This window comes from Mesocricetus auratus, unplaced genomic scaffold (genome assembly GCF_017639785.1).
Source record: "Mesocricetus auratus isolate SY011 unplaced genomic scaffold, BCM_Maur_2.0 Super-Scaffold_100024, whole genome shotgun sequence".
NCBI lineage: Eukaryota > Metazoa > Chordata > Mammalia > Rodentia > Cricetidae > Mesocricetus > Mesocricetus auratus.
Window position 1 is genome coordinate 20,468,912 of NW_024429205.1, and position 16,875 is coordinate 20,485,786.

Consider the following 16,875-nt stretch of genomic DNA (forward strand, 5'->3'; position numbering starts at 1 on the left):
CAAAAAGGTGAATAGGAAATTACTGGGCTTAGAGAAGTGAGTTAAGTGACACCACTTAAAAAAAAGAAAGAAAAAGGTCCTTTAATCCCAGCACTGGGGGATGGGGGAGGGGTGGTCAGAGGCAGGTGAATCTGAGTGAATTTGAGGCTAACCTGGTCTACAAAGAGGGTTCCAGGATAGCCAGGGCTGTTACAAAGGGAAACCCTGTCTTGTGGGAAGGGAGTAGAAGGTCATTCTGAAAGACACATTTTTGTTTCTTTTGAGTACAGGTATGGAACCCAAGATCTATAGACCAGGCAGTTAAATACTCAGCTCCGAGCCATATCCTAGCTCAGCTCATGAAAAACAGCAGTGAGGGGCTGGAGAGATGGCTCAACGGTTAAGAGCACTAACTGTTCTTCCAGAGGACCTGAGTTCAATTCCCAGCAACCACATAGTGGCTCACAACCACCTTGAATGAGATCTGGTACCCTCTGCTGGCCTGTAGGCAGAAAGCTGTATACACAATAAATAAATAAAATATTATAAAATAACCAAAAAACTTTGGGGTTGGAGAGATGGCGCAGAGGTTAAGAGCACTGACTGCTCTTCCAGAGGTCCTGAGTTCAATTCCCAGCAACCACATGGTGGCTCACAACCATCTATAATGAGATCTGGCGTCCTCTTCTGATATGCAGGCAGAACACTGTATACATAATAAATAAATAAATTTTAAAAAAGGCTGGGTGTTGGTGGCTCACGCCTTTAATCCCAGCACTCAGGAGGCAGAGGCAGGCAGATCTCTGTGAGTTCGAGGCCAGCCTAGACTACCAAGTGAGTTCCAGGACAGCCTCCAAAGCCACAGAGAAACCCTGTCTCGAAAAACCAAAAAAAGAAAAACAGCAGCGGGTATATGAATTTGTTCCGACTCTGATTCAAAGTAGCCTACTGTAAGATGTCAATTTTGAGACAACCATGAACATTTGATTATGGGCTAGATAATACTAAGGAAGTGTTATGTGGTATGTGTGAACTTCTGTATTTTTTTAAGAGACACACTGAAGTCTGCAAGAATGAAAACAACTAATGTCTGGGATTTACTGTACAGTGACTTCAGCAAGGGAAACAATAAGGTCTGGAGAGATGAAATTGTCATCTAATTGCCACCTTGGTGTGGCCCCCCCATTAAATGATATAAAAATAAAAAGTGTGGCATATTTCAGCTCTTGGGAAGTAGCTTGAGTTCAAGGTCACCAGCACCAGCTACATAGTTCAAGGCTATGAGATCTTGTGTCAAAGGAAAAAAAAGTGGCAAGTTTTGATAACTGTTGCATCTAATGATGAAAATTGCTGTGAACTCTGTGAACTATATGGAAATTAAAAAAAAATGGGTGATGGTGGCAAACACCATTAGTCCCAGCACCAAGGGAGGCAGAGGCAGGCAGATTTCTGTAAGTTCCAGGCCAGCCTGGTCTACATAGCAGTCAGGACTACATAGAGGCCCTGTCTCAAAACCTAAATAGATAAAAATAAATTGACCAGACCTTTAATCCCAGCACTCCACAGGCAGAGGCAGGCAGATCTCTGTGAGTTTGAGGCCAGAGAACGCTTCTCTTGAAATAAATAAATAAATGAAAAGACAACAACTTATTAAGGGTAGGACTTGTGCTTGAGGATGTTCAAGGTAAACATGTGCTCTACAACTACAGCTGTAGCCCTTGGCTTTTTGACATGGTCTGTCCGCTTCTGCATCTGAACACTGTGGTTAAAGGCATGAGCCTACCATATCTAGTTGTGACATATTCATACACCTCATTCCTAGCTCAGGTACTACACAAAATATTAGTGATAATGGCTCAAAGCATGAATAGCTTTTTGTTTAAAAAATAGGGTTTTTTTATTTAAAAATATGTTTACGTTTTTGAGACAGGATTTCTCTATGTAGTCCTGGAACTAGCAGTGTAGACCAGGGGGGCTTCAAAAGCAAGAGACCTTTTTGCCCCTGCATTCTGAATGCTGGGATTAAAGGCATAGGCCACCATTTCCAGCTATTATTTCATGTGTATGTGCATCTTGTCTGTGTGTATGGTCACCATACGCAAGCCTGGTGCCTGAGGTCAGAAGAGGGTACCAGATACTCTGGAACTGCAGGTACAGAGAGGTGTGAGTCACCAGATGGGTACTGGGAATTGAAAACAGTCTTCTGGAAATTAGTTAATGAGCCACCTTTCCACCCCCAGTAGTTGGTTTTGAAACAAGGCCTTGCTTTGTAGCCCTAGCTGGCCTGGAACTCATTATGTAGACCAGGCCGACCTTTAATTTTACAGACCGAGGCTACGTCAGCTAGGACTAAAGGAAAGCTCTAGGAGTGCCTGGCCTATGAATATGTTTGATGCCTACACAAACATCTTGCTCTAAAGCACTGGCCTGGAGCTAACCGCCCGAGGAGGGTTTCTACAGGTAGGCTCACAGTGGGTGAGGAGGGTTGCAGAGTGTGCTCCTGACCTAAGAGGCAGCGATGCTCAAAGAGATGGATACAAAGGCAGCAGAGCTACGGGGTAAGGAGTAAGGCTTTTATTGGCCCTTACTCCCCCTCACTGGTCACTGCTCTTCACTCGAAGGACGACAGGCACAGAACTACAAGGGATCATGCCCAATTCTGTGATCACCAGATCCACGAGCTCAGGGGGAGTCACATCGTAGACCAGGTTCAACAACCGGAGCGATGGGTGGTTCTGCCAGTTAGCCAGGGCCACCTGCTCTCCCCGCTGGCACTGCAGATCGTCGGGGTCATCTGCAATGAGAAGCAGGCCTGTTAGCACTCTTTCAGAAAAGAAGTCTTGCTTCATTTCCCCTCCCCCACCCAAGTCTTCTCAGGTCTCCAAAAGCCTCAGTTCTGCTCCGCTTACCTAGCTCGTTAGAGACAAAAGCGTCGGTCTGTACGCGTTCACAAAACTTGTATGTTTCACAGCAGACCAGTACTGGAACATTATGTGCTCGAGCCACGAGGGCCAACTGTGCTGTCCCTACCCGTGACATCACAGATCCGTTGGCCAGGAGCGCATGAGCTCCTAATAGCACCTTAGAGACCTGTTTGTTTTAGACAGTGTGGAAAGGGAAGAAAAAATGTCATGTTCTATCAGTATGTAACAAGGCCCCCACTTCTGTCCAGGATAGCAGCACTAAGCAACAACCCTGTTGGCTGCTTTTAGAGAACACTTGCCATCTTGTCTCATCCCAGAACAGGGAAACTGCCCGTTCCTTTTAGTGGCTGCTTCTTTAATATGACCTTGTAATAACTAAATTGTGCTATTGCATGTAGCAGCTGCTTTTTTCTTTTCTATCTTCTTTGTTTTAAGGCAGGGTTTCTCTGAATAGCCCTGGCTGTCTTTAAACTCTCTCTGTAGACCAGGCTGGCCTTGAACTCAGATCTGCCTGCCTCTGCCTTTCAAGGGCTGAGATTACCAGGTTACAGGGCAACTAATTGCATTTTTTTCTATTAAGGATAAGAGGTGTTGGTGTGTGGTGGTTTATGCCTTTAATTCCAGTATTTGGGAGGCAAAGGCAAGCAGATCTCTGTGAGTCCAGGTGAGCCAGGACTACGTAATGAGACTCCCGTCCCCCCAAAAATAGGCTACACAGAGAAACCCTGTCTCAAGAAAAATGATCATAATGATAATAAATATTACTAATACTATAAACAGGTAAGGGCCAGTGAGGTGGCTCAGTATGTGAAGTCACTGCCAAGCCTGCCAATCTGAGTTCCTAGGGTATAAACGGTGGGAAGAAAGACCTGATTCTTCCAAACGTCAAGCGTATTCTGACTTCCACATGGGAGCCAGGGCACGATGCCTTTGTCTGCCCCCACCCCTCGCGCCCCACATGCCCTGCCACAATGAATAAATAAATGTAAAACAGAGTAAGAATAAAAGGTAAGGTTATGTCTGTGTTACTATACCCTTTCCCTTCATCTTTGGAGTTCCTTTCTCGTGAGAACCCTCACCTCTGGGAGCACATAGGAGGCTGCAGGAATCAGCAGGTAGGAGGTGGGGACCCCAGCATGGACAAGAGAACGGAGCATGTGCCTTCCCTCAAGCCGGGGCCGGCTGTCCACCACCACCACCCGGAACTGCCTGCCCTCGACCCAGGCTTCCTGGAGAATTCGTGACACCAAAGATGAGCTAGAGATGGAGAGAGATGATATAAAGTGGCTAACCGCTGGCCAGCCTGTCTGCAAAGGCAAGGGCAGACCTCTCCTCTGACCGCCCCTCCCCAGGCTTTCCAGTCAGGTGTTGACCATACCATCCATACACCAGGATCACGTCCCCATCATTGATCTTCTTAGAGGCGAACCGTGAAATTGCCTGAGCCGCAAGCACAATCTTCTCTTGTACATACCGATCAATGGCTTCTCTAAGTTCTGACTTGGCCTAAATGTTGAGAGAACATGGGTATAATTCACCCTCTGGTTGTCATACCATATGTGCCCAGCATGGTGGGAGCAGCTCTGAGTTCAAGCCAACTTGGTCTATATAGCAAGCTCCAGGACAATGAAGACTGCATGAGCTATCTCAAAACAAAAATCATCATGCCATATGCTTAAATAAGTATGTAACAACTGGCCCCCAAATGCCAAGAAGGCGAATGTCTAAGCACTTCCCTAAGCAGTGACTAGGGCTGTGTGGCATGTCAACACATGGATTCTGGAAGTTCAGAATGTGCTGCGTATCCTAACTCCCATTCCCAGAATCCTGCATCACCTCCTCTTCCCGCTTGGAACTGCTCATGCCAGTGATTTCCTTGTTAAGGAACTTGATGGCGTTGCACATGCTTGCCGACAGGGGGCGGCACTGGGTCAGGAAGCTGCAAAAACAATACCTCATGTTTGTGCAACTGGTTAGGGCTTAAAGAAAACAGCAAGATAAAAATAGAGAAGGACCTAAGAAAGATACAAAGGGACCTGCTCACCTGATGTAGGGTTTTAGTTTATTTACAAGATCCCTGGAGAGTTCTTCATTGGGAGGTGTTGTGTAATCCTGAATCACCTACAGAACACACAATCTCATTAGCAAAATGCCACCTAAGTAAGGTGTCTACGTGGGACAGAGGCAAGCTTCATTAGGAAAGTGTTCAGAGTGTGAGAGTCCCTCCTTTGTCTCAGAGACGACCTTGGGGAGACAGGCTGAGGTGGAGTGGGGGAGAGTCAGAGAACAGGCCGGGACGTACCTGCTGCAAGGCGCGAAGCAGCGTGATACAGCGGGCATTGGAGCCGCTGACGAGGCCCTGGGAGTACTGCAGACCAAGCCGCACCATGGCCGGGTGGATCACAGAGGAGGGGATGCTGATGGGACGGTGGTGTCACACACTTTTAAAGGGAACTTGAGTGCCTCCTGCCCCACGCCCCTGATGAAAGGAACGTCCTTCACTCCTATAGATCCCCCAATTTCCTTAGGTTTTGTCTTGGGTTTGGACCCCCACCCCACATCTCATCTCCAATTTCCAGCTACTTTCAACCCCAAGTTCCACAGCCTCCTAGCCTTAGAACCATTTCCCTCCTACCTCATGTACTGGGTCAAGGAGTTTTGTCTGCTGTACTGCGGTAGGTGGGAGAAGAGACTGACTTTGGATCCATAATCCTTTCGTGTAGGAACCTTGACAAACCAAAGGAATGTGACCAATAGTTCAGAGTTCAGAACTTACTGGACAAAGCTGGAAAGAAGGTAGACTCATTTCTTTGACGCTGCTACTCAGTGACTCCAGACATTTGCTTTGCCCAGGGCAACTCTACGTACCAAACCCAACTCCTACCTGTTGCCGCTCTGGTTTTCTAACAAGCCTCCTCAGAAGTGTGGGGCCTTCCACCTGGGGGTGCTCAGGGAGTCGCTGCACGCCTGCAAGTTAATGGTATGTTTTCAAGATGCTGTATGTCCTGACAGGTGTTTTTAGCACATATGGAACAGCAGGAAATTAGGAAGTTGGGAAGATGTAATAGGGGGAGTCAAGATGGAGCAGGGATGGAGTCAACAGAAAAAACTTTAAATTCTGTCTCCCAAGGTAAAAAGGGCCCAGGCTGGCACAAGAACTGGCGTACCCGGACTTTTAACAAGAGAAGATACCTGAGGTGGTCTCTCCAGCTGTGCTGGGGCAGGCCTGAGGAGGGGGCCCTCCTTGTCCCCCTTTCCTTGCCTGTTTCAGGGCCCGCTCTGCCTCCTGCTTGGCTCTCCTTTCAGCACGAAGTTCAGCCTTACTCCGGCCAGCTGGAACTTTCTCCCCAGTAGTGCCTCCCAACTCTCTACCAGGTGCTGGGAATTCTCTGGTTGGGTCTCCTAAAGACAGGGAAGAAGGTCCAAGCCCAAGGATGGTGATCTCTCTGTCCCAACCAGTTTCCCTTTTAATTTATCTAGACTTTTTTTTTAAGTCTCTCTATATGGCTGGCTGGCCTGGAATTCACTGTGTAGACCAGGCTGGCCCAGGGTAGAGTCATGTTTGCCTCTGCCTCCTAGTACCCTCTTCTGTGCTTGCTTAAATCAACTTTGTTCTGTCTCCCCCACCAAATCCCTTAACCGGCGTCCTACCCCAGCCCTATAAAAAGTCCGCTCACCTTGACGCTGAGCTGCAGGTACAGCAGAGCCAACGTCTTGGTCTGCCCCCTTTTCCTCCTTCCGTTTCTTCTTCTGCTGTTTCTTTTCTTTCCGAAGCTGAAGCTTTTCTTCTTGGGTCATCTCCCGCCCCGCTGCCTGAGACACAGACACAGAACTGCTCTTCCCCAGGCAATGCCAAAGATGTATCAACACTACTGGATGCTTACTAGATTCTCATGAGGTTAAGTTCCTACTCCTCTCTGACCTCTGTTACAAGTCCACATCTCATAAGGAGAGAAACTTCCTCAGAGCCATAGTCACATACCGGTAAGCTCTGTCAAAACCTGGTTCTGCTGAGAAATGAACTGAAAAGGGGTGGGAGGTGGGGCCGAATGAAGGTGACACAGCTTCCCGTGCGGCGCTTTGACAGGCGACGTGGGAGGTCTCCCCTACTTACCCCTGGCCGAGGAGAAAGTTCTGCCTTCATCTCGGATCTCGATTCTGCATCAGAAAACAGGGCACAGAGTGAGCCAGAGAGGCTCCGAGAGAGCTTGGGGAGACTCGTCGGCGCAAAAGGCTGCTGGGTTGGCATGACCACAGCTCGGCTGCCGGGCGCGAGACGCTCCGGGATCCGCGTGGGGACGCACTGCGCGGCAGGATCAAAGGACAGGCGGGGGAGGAAAAGGATCAGTCACCCTTCTGGGAACAGCCGGCAAGCAACACCGAGCTGCGCCCCTAGATCATGTAAACCAGAGCCCGGAGATGCGCAAAAATCGGTGGGTAAGGCATAAAAGGCGCTCGGGGCTCCGCGCCAGCGATTCGGCGCTTATCTGCTCCTGTACCAGTTGGTGCAACCAGCCTTTCACTCACCTTCGCGAACGGCCACCACCACCGCGGCCATGACTGTCGGTCCCAGGCTCCTCCCGCCGAGGTCACTCAGACTACAGCGCCACCTGGGCTGCAGGCGATCCTGTCGCCTCCCGAGAAGTTAATCCCCAGAGGACTACAACTTCCGGCGTGCATTGGGTCCCGCCCCGGACTACGGATCGTGGTGAGGACCACGGGACGGCGGGTTGCCAATTAGGCTAGTCTCTGGCTCTCGACTACAGTTCCCAGCATGCCGAGGTGGCTGCTCGCTGAGCCGACGTCCTACAGCCTTCCCACCTCGGAGTTCAGGCCCCCCAAAATGGCGAGCTGGGCTGCGGAGACGCGCTGAGTGGCGGAGGCGAGCGAACAGAGCCGCTACGGCCCTGGTAGTCCGGTGCTCTGCCTTAGGGAACATGCACTTTTCCATTCCCGAAACTGAGTCCCGCAGCGGGGACAGCGGCGGCTCCGCCTACGTGGTGAGGAGCTGCTAGAGCTGGGCCGGGGCGGGGATAACGGGCCGGAGCCCTCGGAGCGGCCTCCAGCCTCCGAACCTCCCTGGAAGCCATCTCTTGTCTCAGCTTCGTACGGAAGTCATCCCAAGCTCCATAGGTTCTTTGGGCGATTGCTTCCCCCGGCCAGGTCGCTACTGGTGGTGGGCATTACTGTCATCTCCGGGAGGGAAACTGGCCGCACGGGCGCTCGAGTTTCCCCTGAACTGGGCCTTCTGTTTGGAAACTGGCTCTGTGGGGGGAAAAATCCAGGCTAAATCCCGGGAAGTCTCGGCACGTTGCACAGACGGATCTGTCAGGCAACTTCCGGCCAGGTTTCTGCGGGCAAGAGGTGGTTCGGACTTCGACCCTGAGATGTTTGCCTGCTCTTGTGTCCTCAGGCCTATAACATTCACGTGAATGGAGTCCTGCACTGTCGGGTGCGCTACAGCCAGCTCCTGGGGCTGCACGAGCAGGTGGGAGGAGAGCCCCCTCTGGGTGCAGCTTCAAGCCCTTCCATGCCCGTGGGCATTTATTCCCTTTCCTTGCATTCCCCTTTAGTCGCCGCCACGGTGGAAGGCGTGCCTGAGTAGCGTGATGTTTCAGGGTCTCCCAAGCAGCTGTCTCCCACAGCACTTGTCTCTCCCCTCTAATCACACCCTCCTCCTTTTCTGAGCTAATTGCTTTTTCATCCTTTGTCCCTGCATGGAAAAACCGAACCCTGTTAGTAGCCCAAGCTGCAACTTAGAAATTCGTTTCCCTCCTTAACACAAACCGTTCGCTGATTTCTCGTTGGTTCGGCTCCTTTCAGTGTAGAACTGTTGAGTAGTCATGTTATCTGTGATGCAAAGTTTACCTTCTCACCGGATGGTGAGCTCTGTATTTAACTCTGTAGAGAGCCCTGGATCTACTGACAGCTAGCTGTCAATCCTGAGCAAGTTCCCTAACTTCGAGTCTCAGTGTCTCCAGATGAAAAATGGATTGTTTAATCAGCAAAGCCCCTTCAGCACACTGTCTGAGCAAGCATATTGTGACTTTATTATTTGTGCATATGAATGCTCCCTCTACTTCCTGTGAGGGTTCAGTGAACAGCCTTGCTAGATAATCAGAGGGCTCCTGAACGCCATGGAAACCTACCCCACAGTGTGAAGCTGCGGATACACATTAATTCATAAGAATTTATACCCAGGATCCATGAAATCCTGACTCTTCCAAAGTCCTCTTTTCTCAGATGACCACCTAGAGTAGTTAGGGGAACCCGGGAGCATTTGGTGAGTCTCAGTTGCCACTTCTCAGTTTCTGTGTTTACTCAGGAACTTTCTTTCTCTCTCCACGTAGCTTCGGAAGGAGTACGGGGCCAATGTGCTTCCTGCATTCCCCCCAAAGAAGCTTTTCTCTCTGACGCCTGCAGAGGTAGAACAGAGGCGAGAACAGTTAGAGAAGTACATGCAAGCTGGTGAGTGGATGGGTAAATCTAGGCTGTGCTGAGAACCCTGGGGAGAGAGTAAGTCAGATGGCTCTGTCATATGCCCTGTAATAACAGTCAGGAAGCCTCCGGGCTGAGGGTACTTAATTAGTAAGGCAAAGGATATGAAACTCCGTACTAGTAAAGCAAGCTGGAACTATGAGTATAATACTAGTTTTATGAGTAATTTAGATTTGTGAGAGGATATGCTTTTTTTTTTTTTGGTTTTTCGAGACAGGGTTTCTCTGTGGCTTTGGAGGCTGTCGTGGAACTCTGTAGACCAGGCTGGTCTCAAACTCACAGAGATCCGCCTGGCTCTGCCTCCCGAGTGCTGGGATTAAAGGCGTGTGCCACCACCGCCCTGACGGATATGGTTTAGATTAACATTGTTGTTAATTTCCCTAGTTCTGTCGACTGGACTCAACTAGATTGCAGCCAAGGGTGGGGCAGGTAAAGAATTTATGCAAACAGTGTGTCAAGTGAGGCCAGATGGGGATGTGACAGGCCACCATCAACCCAGGACTCAGGGACGCCCAGTGAGGCCTACGTTACTAAGATATCATTCTCTTGACCCCACAGTTCGGCAAGACCCATTGCTTGGGAGCAGCGAGACCTTTAATAGTTTTCTGCGTCGGGCCCAACAGGTAACCCATATTTAAGAGAAAAACCTGATGGGGCACCATGTCACTGTCAGTACGCGGTTATTGCCTGGCTTTTTTTTTTTTTAATGGAACAAAGCTTCTGTTGAACCACTGAAGTTAAGGGAGGCCCAGCCTGAATTTAAGAACCATATCAGAGGGGGTTAGGAAGTTAGGGTGCATCTGAGCAGGGCCCTAGGCTTACATTAACAAGGTAGGGCCTCCCATCCTTGTTTGTCCATACAGGAGACACAGCAAGTCCCCACAGAGGAGGTTTCCTTGGAAGTGCTGCTTAGCAATGGACAGAAAGTTCTGGTCAATGTACTAACTTCTGATCAGACCGAAGACGTGCTAGAGGTGAGGTGCATCCGCACAGCCCTCTGCCCAGTGAGCACCTGAGCCCTCCACTAAAACCAGCTGGTTGGATAAGCTGTCCTTCCTGTTTCCAGGCTGTGGCTGCAAAGCTAGATCTTCCTGATGACTTGATCGGGTATTTTAGTCTCTTCCTTGTTCGAGAAAAAGAAGATGGATCCTTTTCTTGTGAGTGTCTCTGGCCTTTACTGCTTCCGGCAGTGGTTGTCTGACTCTTGTCAGAATGGGGCATTTCCCCTGAGCACTCCCATTGGTTTCCCTTCCTCTTTAGTCTGACCACTTTTCTTTTTTGAATCTGTAGTTGTACGGAAGCTGCAGGAGTTTGAGCTGCCTTATGTATCGGTTACCAGTCTTCGGAGTCATGAGTATAAGATTGTGCTCAGAAAGAGGTCAGGGCGGGGCTGCACAGTGGTAGAGGGCCCGGGTTGGATTGCTGGGCACACGCTGAGGTAGCTTCTTCTGGCCAAGGGAGGACACTGATGTTTTCCTTAAACCTCCCACCATTCATCCCAATTGTACACTGTTAATTAGCCTATAGTTGCAATTGCTTCTGTTTGCCTAACCCCAGCTTAGCCCCATTACTCATTCCCACCCCTTGGCCTCACAGTTATTGGGACTCTGCCTATGATGACGATGTCATGGAGAACCGTGTTGGCCTGAACCTGCTTTATGCTCAGGTGAGCTGGAGCCTCAGAACCCTTGCCCTATCTCTGGTTCTCAGTTCATGGGGAAGTTCCGGGGCACTATCAGAGCTCCTGGCACAGCTTTGCCTCTATAAACTGATAAGGTCAGGGTCTCGCTGCAGATGGGTCTCGTGTGGTCAGCTCACTTTGATCACTTCGTTGGAACTGCTAACTGGGAGCCCCAAGCTCCCATTCATTGTCTCCACTGTATGTAGACGGTGTCGGATATTGAACATGGCTGGATCCTGGTCACCAAAGAGCAGCACCGGCAGCTCAAATCTCTGCAAGAGAAAGTCTCCAAGAAGGAGGTGAGCTTTTTTCCTTGTTCCCTACAAGAGCAGCCTGAGCTACTTCCTCTGTAACTCACCACACTTGGTGACCATCTTCCAGTTCTTGCGGCTGGCTCAAACTCTGCGGCACTATGGCTACCTACGCTTTGACGCCTGTGTGGCTGACTTTCCAGAGAAGGACTGCCCTGTGGTAGTCAGTGCAGGCAACAGTGAGCTCAGTCTCCAGCTGCGATTGCCTGGCCAGCAGCTCCGAGAAGGCTCCTTCCGGGTCACCCGCATGAGGTGCTGGCGGGTCACCTCCTCTGTGAGTTGCGTTATATTTTTGTTGTTGTTGTTTTGTGACAGCTTCTAATTATGTTCCTATTACTGGCCTGGAACTATGTAGCCCAGTTATCCTTGAACTCATGATCCTCCTGCCTCAGCTTTCTAAAGGGCTGGCATTAGCACATCAGTCTTTCTTCTGTGAGTTGGGGTGAGAGGAAGCATTCTGACATGGGACCTGGCAAGCCTTGAGATTCCAGGCTGCAGAGGTCCACAGCTTGACCAAAATGGAATCAACCTGACCCTTATTCCTCTTTTAGGTGCCACTCCCCAGTGGAGGCACGAGCAGTCCAAGCCGGGGTCGGGGTGAGGTGCGCCTGGAACTGGCTTTTGAATACCTCATGAGCAAGGACCGGCTGCAGTGGGTCACCATCACCAGCCCACAGGTGTGAGCCCCCACAGAGCTCCTTCGGAGCCCACAAGTCCCAGGCCTGGGCTTCCAGGGCTCCATGTGAGTGGAAACCCCTGGCTAGGGATGATGTAATCAGTCTGAACTCTCCACTTCCCCCAGGCCATCATGATGAGCATCTGCTTACAGTCCATGGTGGACGAGCTGATGGTGAAGAAGTCGGGGGGCAGCATCAGGAAGGTGAGCAGCACGGGAGAGCAAGGGGCTGCGGGGCTGTGCTCTGCTGTGGTGGTCTAGGAATAAGGTTTCTCTTAGGAGGAGGGGAGTGGCTGGGCTCTGAGAAGAATGTTCCTGCTTTTACCAGTACCTTGGGTCTGTCCCCAGATGCTGCGTCGGCGGGTGGGGGGCACCCTGAGACGTTCAGAGAGCCAGCAAGCAGTGAAGTCCCCACCGTTGCTCGTAAGTTAATGTCAGCCTTGGCTCCCAGCCCTGCCTTGTCTTGCCTCTGCTCCTAAGTCTAACTGCTTTGCCTCCTTTTTCCCAGGAGTCACCAGATGCCAGCCGGGAATCCATGGTCAAACTCTCAGTGAGTTTCTGGGTTGGTGAGGTTGACCACAGGGGCTGACAGGCTGCCCTCTGACCACCTCCCACCTCTGTTACAGAGTAAGCTGAGTGCGGTGAGCTTGCGGGGAATTGGCAGTCCCAGCACAGATGCCAGTGCCAGTGCCGTCCATGGCAATTTCGCCTTCGAGGGCATTGGAGATGAGGATTTGTAATCTCAGCTGCCTGGATTTCTGCCCTCTACCCCAGAGGAAATTTACAGACTTGCCCTGTGCCTATGCTCCAAGTTAGCGGAGTCTTTTCCTACCCTTCCGACTTCTCTTCTTTCCTCTTGGCCAGGGGCCTCCTAACCTACCTTCCCTTTCCAGGGCTGGCGACACAAAAGATCAGTGTCTCTTTTTCAGAGCTGGCCCTTGATGCCAAATTAGCATTTAGTATTTTGCACAAAGTCCAAGGGACCATGGCTACTTGCCTTGGGGAGGCACCATTGCTCCCCATGGGCTGTTTCCGGCTTTCTTAGGGCCGAGCCATGGACACAGGGTGGGCAGAGGTCTGTGAATGGTCTGACCAGCTCCCCATCATTAAACTCAGCCTGACTGCTGCCTACCTCTGGTTCCCTCTCACTGCCCTATCACAGCAAGGGCTATGCTAAGGGTAAGGCCTGGTTGTCATTGCCAATTCCGCATAGACATGGCTTTGTTAGTGTTTCCTTTATTATAAAGCACTGAAATAAGTTAAACAGGTGAGAGGCTGGGCAGTCCCCCAGCCAGTTCATCCATGGCCCCTGGGAGCAGTGGCGGTGAATCCAGGGGCCTAATCACTGAGCTCATTAAATTAAGTACATGAGCCAAGACCAGGCCCCCTGCCCATGGGATTTAGGCTGGTCCATATAGTGCCTAGGTTAGTCTGTGTGGAGCCCCTGGCCAGCGGGGGAGGAAGGGGAAAGTGGTTTCTAGTCCATTTGTATAAAACGCAGGAGAGACAGGGCTAATTCCTAAGGACCCAGGTAAAAGAACCTGGCTCAAGGTGAGTCTGTATGGAGAGCCCTGCTGCCGGTAGCACCCAGGGCTGCTGGCCCCCGAGTGCTCAAGACAGAGGGCGGGCTGTGAGGTGGGGCCCAGCCCTCCGGGGCGGAGAGGGCGGGCCCTCCTGCCCCGCCATGGCCGTGCACCTTCTGGTGCCGCTTGTAGTTGTCCCAGTGGCCGGTGGTGTAGGCGCAGGTGGCACAGCGGAAGGGCTTCTCGCCCGTGTGTCGCAGCATGTGACGCTTGAGGTTCATACTCTGATTGCAGCTGTAGTTGCAAAGGCTACACCGAAAAGGTTTGTCACCAGAGTGGATGCGACCATGACGCTTGAGGTTGGCCAGGTTGCCACATGCGTAGGGACAGAGGGGGCACTTGTAGGGCTTCTCTCCCGTGTGGACGCGCTGGTGCCGTTTCAGGTTATCCAGATGAGCAGAGGCGTACGGACAGCGGGCACAGCGAAAGGGTTTCTCACCGCTGTGAGTCTTCATGTGTCGAGCCAGGTGGTTGGGATAGTGAGTGGCAAACGGGCAGAGACTACAGGCGAAGCCTTTGTCGCTGGGGCCTTGGGGCCCCCCACTCGCACCCCCCCCTCCAGCCTCTCCTCGCATGCAGCGCCCGCACATGGACGTTCCCAGCCGACTGCCCTCACCCTCCTCCAGTTCTTGCCCACAACCCCGGCAGGTCCAGGGGAAGAGTAGCTCTGGCAGCGGTTCTGACCCAGTTCCACACAAACCCTCCCCTTCAGCCCGCAGCTGCCCGCAGTCCGGCAGGAAACTGGCACCACCTGGTGGCACATGGAGGCTCAGGTCTGGGAGGAGCAGAGCACCTGTGGGAATAGACATGCGCTATCAACCCGTGTCTCCCTCTTGCTGCCCACCCATGTCTCAGGATCTCTGGTGGTCGGCTCTTTACCTTCTGATCGCCGGGGCATTGTCCCCTCCTGCTCTGTGGGACTGGGGGGCCGGTTTGGTCGTGGAGCACAGCATCGGAAGCCACAGGTCGGGCAGGGAGGAGTGGGAGGCCCTGTGTGCGTGCGCTGGTGCCGCCTCAGGTTGCCCAGGCTGCTGCAGGCAAAGGGGCAGTGGGGACAGCGGTAGGGCTTCTCGCCAGTATGGGTGCGCGTATGTCGCGTCAGGTTGACGAGCTGGGCTGAGGCGTAGGGGCAGCGGCCACAGCGGAACGGCTTCTCCCCGCTGTGTGTCTGCATGTGCCGCTTCAGGTGGCTCGAGTAGTGGGACACGAAGGCGCAGAGGCGGCATGAGTACAGTAGCCGCGGGGGCAGCGCGGGCCCCCCACCCGGCCCTCCTGCCCCACAGCACGGCCCCTCACCTGCCGGCCCCCCACACAGCTGACAGGCTGGGCCTGGCCGCTCACCCCTGGCCTCCCCTGGACCCCTGGCTGGCTCCTCCACTTCACTGTCCGCACTTAGTGCCCGGCCGCCCCCAGACTCGTCGTCACTCAGCCCATAGGGAAGTCCAGGTCTGGCCCCCTGAGAGTCTCCTGGTGAGACAGAAACAAGGACGGGAAAGGAATCAACACCGTTCAAGACCAAGTTCCAAATTCTCATTTCTTGTTTATGGCCCCACTTATCAGCCCCACCCTTCGTTTGATAAAAACCAAACCAAAACTTTTAGATCTCTCCCAGGAATCTAGGATTCCCCTACACTGACTTCAAAACATTCAACCTGTCTACCTCTCTGAGCCTAATTTGTTGACATTAGGGCTGTCCTACACCATTTCCGCTACGTGAAAAAGAAGATCAAGGGCTTGAAGCAGGGGTGCAGGCTGATGTGGAGCATTAACTCTTGAGATAAGAAAAGAAACTACAAAGGCCCTGAGATCTTTTTAGTAAGCACTGGCTTTGTGTAAGGCTGACTATAAACTGGAGCCCATCTCAAGGAGACACCATTTGGACAAAGTGGGATTACACTGAAGGGCAGATTGTTTTATACGGGGTTCTCTCCCTGACACAAAGACACTCAAGGGGGAGATGAGAGACTTAAAAAGGGTGGAGACTGAGCCTCTCAGTTAAGGACCAGGTGAGAGTCGCTCGTTTTCCCAAGGCCCTTCCGTGAAGCTCTCGATGTGCACATACAGGGACGGGCGAGGGGCAAGGTTATTAAAGGGCATTAACTCTGACCACGTGAGTCACCCACCTCTGAGTTCGGGCCACCGTTCGCCCCGACCCACAACTTCTCCCCAGCCAACTGATGCTGCTGAGGGACCCCTTTAGCAAACCAAGCAACCAAATGGGAAGCCAAGTCAGTCCTAGGCTGTATCAGGAAGTAGTGTTTCGGTCACTGACACTGACTTCTAGAAGGCTTGAGTCACCACAAATAGCCACGACCCCTAAACACACCTTCAGAGTCTCTCTCAAAACCCATGAGCTGGTCGTTGTGGCCGTCACCTTCCTCCTCTTCCTCCTCCTCCTCGAACTCCAGATCTTGGCCTAGCAGCAAATCACTCTCCAACACCAGGGCCCCGGGTCCTTCGTCGAAGGAATCTTCAGTATCCACTAAAGAGAGGACGGTGCTGGTGGAATCTCCCTCCCAAGCCGTGCCCATAATCCGAACCCGGGAGCCAGCCATTGTGAACCGCAGTTCCCGCACTCGATGAGCCTCTCGGGTTCCCTTAGCACTTTGGAAGGTAGCTAGGAGCTCAGATCACCCGCCCCAAACCTCAGGAGGACCCTCCACCCTGACCCGAGCCCACTGTACTGACCCCACCCCCGTTCCTCCCTGCTCAAGGCCCCTGACCCCTGACCTTTGACCCCCTCGCATTTCACGGGCTGCGGGTGGCTTTGCTTCCTCCGGGGCATCGTGACCGGCTCCAGCCCGACGCGCCTCCGGCCTGAGGCCGCCGGGCCCCGCCCCTCCCAGTTCGGCCCAGCCGCCGGCCCTCGCTCTCAGGGTCCACCAGCCGCCCCCATACACCGGTGCGGGCCCTGGGCAGCCCCCGGCCCTGGCCCCGGCGCCCAGCTCAGGTCGCTCCCGCCGCCGCCGCCGCTTCCATTCATGGAGCCCCCTATCCCCCTCCGGAGACCAGCTGGTACCTCCGTACCCGCTTCCGCTTCCGCCGCCGCACAGCCGCACGGGACGTGTAGTTTGTGGGATGCACAACGGGAACCCGGCCGCAGCGTGACCGGGAAGTGATTGTGATGCTCTGCTAGCCGACCAATCGGAGACTGCAGGACTAAACCGGCCGGCCAGCCAGGCAAAAGGTACCCTGCCCCCTCCGCGTACGAACTAGGAAGTCG

At 52.6% G+C, this 16,875-nt stretch overlaps 3 protein-coding genes across 7 annotated transcripts; 1 reads left to right on the forward strand and 2 right to left on the reverse strand.

Annotated features, from left to right (window-relative positions):
* Positions 1-2,538: 2,538 nt before the first annotated feature.
* Positions 2,539-7,567, reverse strand: Eif2b4 (eukaryotic translation initiation factor 2B subunit delta). 2 transcript variants are annotated; one of them, XM_005073546.4, is made up of 13 exons: positions 7,431-7,567; positions 7,018-7,061; positions 6,581-6,716; positions 6,096-6,305; positions 5,788-5,870; positions 5,539-5,630; positions 5,206-5,320; positions 4,948-5,024; positions 4,740-4,842; positions 4,282-4,409; positions 3,983-4,160; positions 2,889-3,069; positions 2,539-2,773 (listed from the first exon to the last, which is right to left on the reverse strand). In XM_005073546.4, the coding sequence occupies exons 1-13, from the start codon at positions 7,459-7,461 to the stop codon at positions 2,574-2,576; spliced, it is 1,578 nt and encodes a 525-aa protein (XP_005073603.2). In that variant the 5' UTR covers positions 7,462-7,567; the 3' UTR covers positions 2,539-2,573. The 2 variants fall into 2 exon arrangements, with proteins under 2 accessions (XP_005073603.2, XP_012971444.2); XM_013115990.3 differs by having other exon boundaries at positions 7,018-7,206; positions 7,431-7,537.
* A 133-nt stretch (positions 7,568-7,700) lies between these two features.
* Positions 7,701-13,200, forward strand: Snx17 (sorting nexin 17). 2 transcript variants are annotated; one of them, XM_005073551.4, is made up of 15 exons: positions 7,701-7,903; positions 8,317-8,391; positions 9,254-9,371; positions 9,960-10,024; positions 10,265-10,375; positions 10,468-10,558; positions 10,692-10,779; positions 10,998-11,067; positions 11,289-11,381; positions 11,464-11,667; positions 11,945-12,070; positions 12,196-12,273; positions 12,418-12,492; positions 12,578-12,619; positions 12,696-13,200. In XM_005073551.4, exons 1-15 carry the CDS (start codon positions 7,841-7,843, stop codon positions 12,807-12,809), a joined length of 1,413 nt encoding a protein of 470 aa, XP_005073608.1. In that variant the 5' UTR covers positions 7,701-7,840; the 3' UTR covers positions 12,810-13,200. The 2 variants fall into 2 exon arrangements, with proteins under 2 accessions (XP_005073608.1, XP_040586808.1); XM_040730874.1 differs by lacking the exon at positions 8,317-8,391.
* An 89-nt stretch (positions 13,201-13,289) lies between these two features.
* Znf513 (zinc finger protein 513) lies at positions 13,290-16,733 on the reverse strand. Of its 3 annotated transcripts, none has more exons than XM_040730873.1 (4): positions 16,680-16,733; positions 15,979-16,134; positions 14,532-15,119; positions 13,290-14,445 (listed from the first exon to the last, which is right to left on the reverse strand). In XM_040730873.1, the coding sequence occupies exons 2-4, from the start codon at positions 16,001-16,003 to the stop codon at positions 13,616-13,618; spliced, it is 1,443 nt and encodes a 480-aa protein (XP_040586807.1). In that variant the 5' UTR covers positions 16,004-16,134; positions 16,680-16,733; the 3' UTR covers positions 13,290-13,615. The 3 variants fall into 3 exon arrangements, with proteins under 3 accessions (XP_040586807.1, XP_005073606.1, XP_005073605.1); XM_005073549.4 differs by lacking the exon at positions 16,680-16,733 and adding an exon at positions 16,383-16,662; XM_005073548.4 differs by lacking the exon at positions 16,680-16,733 and having other exon boundaries at positions 15,979-16,321.
* Between the last annotated feature and the right edge of the window lie 142 nt (positions 16,734-16,875).

Excerpts from the sequence above, each read along its gene's own strand:
- Eif2b4 (XM_013115990.3), bottom strand. The coding sequence starts at position 7,152 with ATGCCAACCCAGCAGCCTTTTGCGCCGACGAGTCTCCCCAAGCTCTCT. Across the intron at positions 6,306-6,580 it reads ACCTGCAGCTCAGCGTCAAG|GAGACCCAACCAGAGAATTC; the intron begins GTGAGCGGACTT and ends CCCTGTCTTTAG. Across the intron at positions 4,410-4,739 it reads GTTCCAAGCGGGAAGAGGAG|GCCAAGTCAGAACTTAGAGA; the intron begins GTGATGCAGGAT and ends CTCAACATTTAG.
- Znf513 (XM_005073548.4), bottom strand. The coding sequence starts at position 16,207 with ATGGCTGGCTCCCGGGTTCGGATTATGGGCACGGCTTGGGAGGGAGAT. Across the intron at positions 15,120-15,978 it reads TTTTGAGAGAGACTCTGAAG|GAGACTCTCAGGGGGCCAGA; the intron begins GTGTGTTTAGGG and ends CTGTCTCACCAG. Across the intron at positions 14,446-14,531 it reads AATGCCCCGGCGATCAGAAG|GTGCTCTGCTCCTCCCAGAC; the intron begins GTAAAGAGCCGA and ends CTATTCCCACAG.
- Snx17 (XM_005073551.4), top strand. The coding sequence starts at position 7,841 with ATGCACTTTTCCATTCCCGAAACTGAGTCCCGCAGCGGGGACAGCGGC. Across the intron at positions 7,904-8,316 it reads GCGGCGGCTCCGCCTACGTG|GCCTATAACATTCACGTGAA; the intron begins GTGAGGAGCTGC and ends TTGTGTCCTCAG. Across the intron at positions 12,493-12,577 it reads TGAAGTCCCCACCGTTGCTC|GAGTCACCAGATGCCAGCCG; the intron begins GTAAGTTAATGT and ends CCTTTTTCCCAG.